At 35.9% G+C, this 5,938-nt stretch overlaps 1 protein-coding gene across 2 annotated transcripts in view; it reads left to right on the top strand.

Moving 5' to 3' along the window:
* The window catches only part of LOC21404324 (RAB6A-GEF complex partner protein 1), an 11,763-nt gene extending 6,049 nt beyond the window's left edge, over nt 1-5,714 (top strand). For both annotated transcript variants that reach the window (XM_024176426.1, XM_024176427.1), the window contains 12 exons: nt 307-486; nt 1,613-1,725; nt 2,430-2,609; nt 3,214-3,271; nt 3,693-3,752; nt 3,864-3,905; nt 3,990-4,117; nt 4,212-4,347; nt 4,426-4,503; nt 4,913-5,029; nt 5,141-5,203; nt 5,312-5,714. In XM_024176426.1, the coding sequence (XP_024032194.1) occupies nt 307-486; nt 1,613-1,725; nt 2,430-2,609; nt 3,214-3,271; nt 3,693-3,752; nt 3,864-3,905; nt 3,990-4,117; nt 4,212-4,347; nt 4,426-4,503; nt 4,913-5,029; nt 5,141-5,203; nt 5,312-5,398 (1,242 nt within the window). In that variant the 3' untranslated portion in view covers nt 5,399-5,714. The remainder of the gene's footprint in view (nt 1-306; nt 487-1,612; nt 1,726-2,429; nt 2,610-3,213; nt 3,272-3,692; nt 3,753-3,863; nt 3,906-3,989; nt 4,118-4,211; nt 4,348-4,425; nt 4,504-4,912; nt 5,030-5,140; nt 5,204-5,311) is intronic.
* Nucleotides 5,715-5,938: the final 224 nt, after the last annotated feature.

Below are 5,938 nucleotides of genomic sequence, written 5' to 3' on the forward strand. Positions count from 1 at the left end.
GGGTGGTTCAATAGTTATTTTTTCTATTCATGTTGTTGCTTCTCCTTTTTGTGCAACTTTTCTACTCCTTTCAAGATCAGGTCATCCGCTAGTATTGCTATGACTTTGGTCATTCTTTTTGGGCTTAGATGTTAAATCATCTTCCTCAGTTAGAACGAAATTTGAAAAAAAAATTGTTTCCTTGTTGAGAAGTTATCAACTTCTATCAAAATTGAGGATCGGTTAAAGTAATTATGCAGGATGTAGTATATTTTGGTCTCCCTTGTAGTCTAATTTGTTATGTAACTTGGTAAGTATTCTTCTCAGTTGGATCCTGAGCTGGAATTTGATCGCGAGGTATACCCTCTAGGCCTTCTTCCAAATGCTGGTGTTGTTGTTGGTGTTTCCCAGAGAATGTCATTTTCGGCTTGTACGGAGTTCCCATGTTTTGAGCCAACTCCTCAAGCTCAAACTATACTGCATTGCCTGTTAAGGCATCTTCTTCAGGTACTATTCTCTCTAACATGAAAGTGAAGATCCCTTGTTTCATGCAAGGTCATTTCTCTAGAGAAAAAAAATAAAAAATAAAAAATCCTACTGTCTTTTGTTACATCATAACTTGCCTCTCTCATAGGGCATTTTGAATTCCTAATCTCGTGCCTTTTTATCTTTTCTTTTGCTTGCTGAGTGAATAAGGTAATTTTAAGGCATTTGTTTGAAACTTAATATCAAAATAGTCCCCTACTGATCAGGTGCAAATTGCAATTAGTTCATGTTTGATCAATGTCCGCAATGCATGACTTCATAAGTTCTGTATCAACTTGGCACTGGTCTTCTCCAACAGACAACAAATGCCTGAACATGGAACTACGACCTTTTTCTTTTTTGGTCCCTTCCATTGAGATCATTAACTGGATGTTGGACTGTCAGTGAGCTTAGATCAAGCCCAAAAGCGTGAACTTGACTTAAACTTCATTGCTTTAAGATTTTGTTTAGACACATGAATAATGGGGGGCTGACCAGGTTCCACTAAACTGCGCTTGGTTACCAAATAAGAAAATGCCCCTGTCAATTAGGTGGGATGGGGTCTAGGGGGAGGTTGCGGGTTTGATCCCTTAATGTATAAAAAAAAAATTAACATATAATTCTCTCAAAATTTTCATTGCACTGATTGGTGATTTTCATTACTTTGCTTATATGCTTTGAATTGCTGACTTGTAGTAAAACAAATTCTGGTAAGCCCAATGAGGTGAATAGGGTCCCAAATAACAGGAGATGTAAAAAGCAGGTCCAATTACGCCTATTCCTGATCCTCAATGGAATGTAACGACCTAGGGATCCATATGTAAACATATTATCTATTTAGATATGCTTGAATGACCCAAGTTCTCTACCTTTTGGGTACCTACACTTGCTAGTAGTAAGAAGTACAAAAAAAAAAAAAAAAATACTTTTTTTGTCTTCGAACCACTATTGGTCATATTTCTCTTTATCGAAAAATCAAAGAAGCTATACAAGGGTACACTGGTGGTGTTTGCTTACAGCTTGCCAATACGTGTTGCTGACATGTTCTTGGTTGGAGATCTTGGACTTGACTCTGATTTTTTTTTTTTTCTCTTTTCCTGAACGATAGAGGGACAAAAGAGAAGAGGCTTTGAGGTTGGCTCAATTATCAGCAGAGAAGCCTCATTTTTCTCATTGCCTGGAGTGGCTTCTCTTTACGGTGTTTGATGCAGAAATATCCAGGTATGTGTAAACAGAAGAATTAAAAATCCTCATCCATTAATAGGTCAATGGACGATTCTCAAATCACAGTGGCGAATATCTACAGGAGCTTTGTTGAACATGAAGTTACTGGGTACTTTTTTATACTTGGCTAGCCAAGTTAACTATTTGTCTTAGTGAATCAAATTTCCTTTTAAACCCAAAGACCCAATCTCTATCAATTCTGGTTAAGGTAGGATTTGACCATAAGGTAGGATTTGACCATGGAGCAGGAACTATTGTGAGGCTTGTACGTGTTATATCCAATGTTAGCGACGGTGGTTAAATCTTACTCTAACCAACTTTCAATACTGGAAACTTATTTGACTAAGCGCTATATCTAGCTCATTTAACTTGGTACTTTCGTGGAATGGGCTCCTGGATGTACCTTCCTTCAATCCTTCATTAGTCATTTACTAGTCAGATAAAGTTTACTTATTACTGCATGTATGCGTCCCTGTGTGTTCTTTTTTTACTCGATACTGCGTGTATGTGTTTCTGTGTGTGTTCTTTTTTTACTCGATACTGCATGTATGTGTTTCTGTGTGTGTTCCTTTCCCTTTTCTTTGTGCTTCTTCCAAATGTTTCCAATGTGTTCTCTGTTAATACTGAAGAGTTTATAATACCATTCTTCTGATTCTCTGTATAATGTTCGACTCTTAAGCTCACATGTAATTTATTTTCAGGCAAAGTGTAAACAAGAATCAGATATCCGTTCCTAAATCAATTACTTATTCTCTTCTGGAGAAGACATGTGAATTGATCAGAAATTTTCCAGAGTATCTTGATGTGGTTGTGAGTGTTGCCAGAAAAACTGATGGCAGACACTGGGCAGATTTGTTCTCTGCTGCTGGAAGATCAACAGAGTATATTCTTGCTCATCTCTTATGAACTTTTTGCTGGGGGGTTTTAATGCTTTTCTGCTTATTCAAAGAGTGGTAGAAATATATGTTTAGACCTTGTGCTAAAATGCAGTAATGAAAATGAAATAATGGCAGGAATCCTTGACAGGAGAATTGTTCTCGGGTTACCGGCCATTATGTGTATATGATTTTTATTTTACAAGAAAGGAAAATTTATATGCATAAAATATAATTACACAAAAACGGAAGGATCTAGTCAGGAATTGCATACATTTAGATCCATCATTTTTCTTGCTTACATTATGTTCATAAAAACATATAGAGGCTGTTTAACTGCATGTTCTAGAAGTGAAAGAGGCGAAGCATCGACAAACAACAGTAGTTCAGTTGATTTTTTGCTTTCACACTGCTCAGATGAAATTTAGGATCAAGTTTTAGAAATTATTTGGACGATTTGACTCTTGATTTTACCATCAGTTGATTGACTTATATTTGAGTATTAAGTACATTATATGCTTCAAACACGCTGTACACTTTGTTGCAATCTCTCTCATTGCTGCAAATCCCAAATTGGAACGATTTTAATTTCTTTGCTTTGAGTTTTCAGGTTATTTGAAGAATGCTTCCAACGAAGATGGTATCGCACGGGAGCTTGTTACATACTCGTAAGACTTTTTATCTTTTCCTCGACATATTTCAGGCTTTTGTCAGATAAGTGATTTTATTCAGTAAGTTCTTCCAATTTTTCAATAGTATAAATACAGTTAATTCTATTTAATTGGTCTTGTCACTACATTCTTGATATATTTTATTGCTTGGGATATGCATTTTGGATGTAATTTCCAGTGCATTAAGAGATCAGCTCACTTCAATTTCTTTTTTCTCCTTTTTTTTTTCTTTTTCTTTTTCTTTTAGAATTTTATAGGTAGTCTCTGAAATGAATAATCCATATATATATATATATATATATATTGTGAGAAGCATAATTTCATAAAAACTTTGCTTTTGAATATGAAAGGTTCCAAATTCAATTTAACGCGGATATCTGTGATTGCAAGTGAAATTTTTTTTATTTTGAATGTCTAGGTGATTGCTAAACTTGAAGGTCCTGCAGTCAGCCAGTACTGTGCTCTACGCTTATTGCAGGTACACATGTCCTAGAAGGCCGAAAAAGAAAAAAAAAAAAAAAAAAGAATTGTTTTTCCCATCTTCATTCCTTTGAATAATGGCTCTCAAAAAGATTGTCAAATCATGCAGGCAACACTTGATGAATCATTATATGAACTTGCGGGAGAACTGGTACCCCTTTTAACTGTTAATATTTGTTTCTTTTTGAAATAATGATTTAATAGGGACTAATGATTTCTTTCGCTGGGCTCTTAGGTGAGGTTCTTGCTGAGATCAGGAAGGGAGTTGGAACCGGCGTCAACAGAGTCGGACAGACTATCTCCAAGATTCTTGGGTTATTTCCTTTTCCGTTCCAGTTACAGAAATCAGTCTTTGGATAAAAGGTTGATTTACTGTTCTCTATCTTGGATGCAGAAGTTTTATAAAAGAAATAATACTAATCAAGATTATTATTATTATTATTATTATTTGGCACAGCACCTCATTCAAGGAGCAGAGTGCTCATGTCGCTTCTGTTAAGAACATCTTAGAAAACCATGCTAGCTATTTGATGTCAGGAAAAGAGCTTTCAAAGCTTGTAGCTTTTGTGAAGGGCACTCAGTTTGATTTAGTGGTAATATAAGTTTGTACTTTCTATTCAGGAATTTGCTCTACTGTCAAATGATTCTAAGTTGTTTACAATGTATTCCAGGAATATCTTCAACGGGAGAGATATGGTTCTGCTCGGTTGGAGAATTTTGCTTCAGGGCTTGAATTAATTGGACAGAAGGCATCCCCTTATCTGAAAATCCTCTATTTAATGCTTTATATTTTACTTACATCACTTTGGGAAGGAGCATATAAAGTAAAACTCTTGGGGCACATTGTTACAGGAACTAAAATTTAGGGGAATCAGAATATATATATATATACACATGGTAAATCTTATGGTGTATGACGAAGTGGGTATAAATTGTCCTCTGTGGGATTACCAACATGAATCGCTTTCCAGTTATAACGGAATGAACAAAGAAACAATTGTTTTCAGATTTGACTCAATTTCATCTCGAATTTTGTGATTACTAGTATGTTTATCATGTCCTGCTTTGGAGAAAGCCCGACCCTTAGGATGTCCTTCTGTACTTATCAGTAGAAGCTTTCTACTTTCACTCCCTGAACCAGCTCTTTTATGTTCCCAGCTCCAAATGGGTACACTGCAGAGTCGATTGGACGCAGAATTCCTTTTGGCACATATGTGCTCCGTCAAGTTCAAAGAGTGGATTGTTGTCCTCGCTACTCTTTTAAGACGAGCCGAGGTATGCTGGTCTTCCTGCCTTGAAAATTTCTGTATAATAGACCAGAAAAATATATAAATTATCATGTTTAACTTTCGTGCATTCATGTTTTTCTATATCTTCATCGAACAGGTCCTATTCGATCTTTTCCGGCACGATATGCGGTTATGGAAAGCATATAGCATCACCCTGCAGGTAGAGTCTCTTAAATGCTTCTGTCAAGATAACGATAACAATAACAATAAATTCCGACCATTTCCATTCACTAGCGTCTTCTAACCTAACTAATCTGTGCTTTTTCAGTCACATGCAACGTTTGTCGAGTATCATGATCTGCTCGAAGACTTGGACGAAAAACTTTCATCTTTTGTGAATTTGGGAGAGGAATAAGGATTACGTTTGGACTTGCAATTCCGGGCTGTGCCCGACAAACAAAACCAATTAACGTTAAGTGAATTTGTTAGTGAGATCACTTTCCGGAGTAACAAATGACACAATCAAATAAGGCAGCTGAACAAGCAACAAAGTAGGGATAAAGCGGTCATCTATGAGGTTGAACTACTGCTTCACATACATCTTTCTATAGAAGTAATTCAATTACTCGTCTCCTCTGGAATTACATGGTTCGTGTAGATGTACGAGTTACGAAACTCTTTTTGTTGTCCAATCAATACATTGGCTCTCAGTTTTATTCTTTTCCCTTTATTTTATTTTATATTTTTTTTTTCTTTTTTTGCCATGTATTGTATAATTTTTTGGGAGAAAGAAAGAGGGGGGAGATAAGGAGAAGACTATATAAATACAAGTTTGTTGTGCAGATTATGAGTTCCGAATTTGATATGTTACAGTTTTGATGTCTAATAATTTAGGCACAGCCTAGCTGACACCTTTTCTCTCATTACTGATGCTTCAACTGATCATCTGTTGTCT

The sequence above is a fragment of the Morus notabilis genome, unplaced genomic scaffold (assembly GCF_000414095.1).
Source record: "Morus notabilis unplaced genomic scaffold, ASM41409v2 Scaffold248, whole genome shotgun sequence".
In the NCBI taxonomy this organism is placed as follows: domain Eukaryota; kingdom Viridiplantae; phylum Streptophyta; class Magnoliopsida; order Rosales; family Moraceae; genus Morus; species Morus notabilis.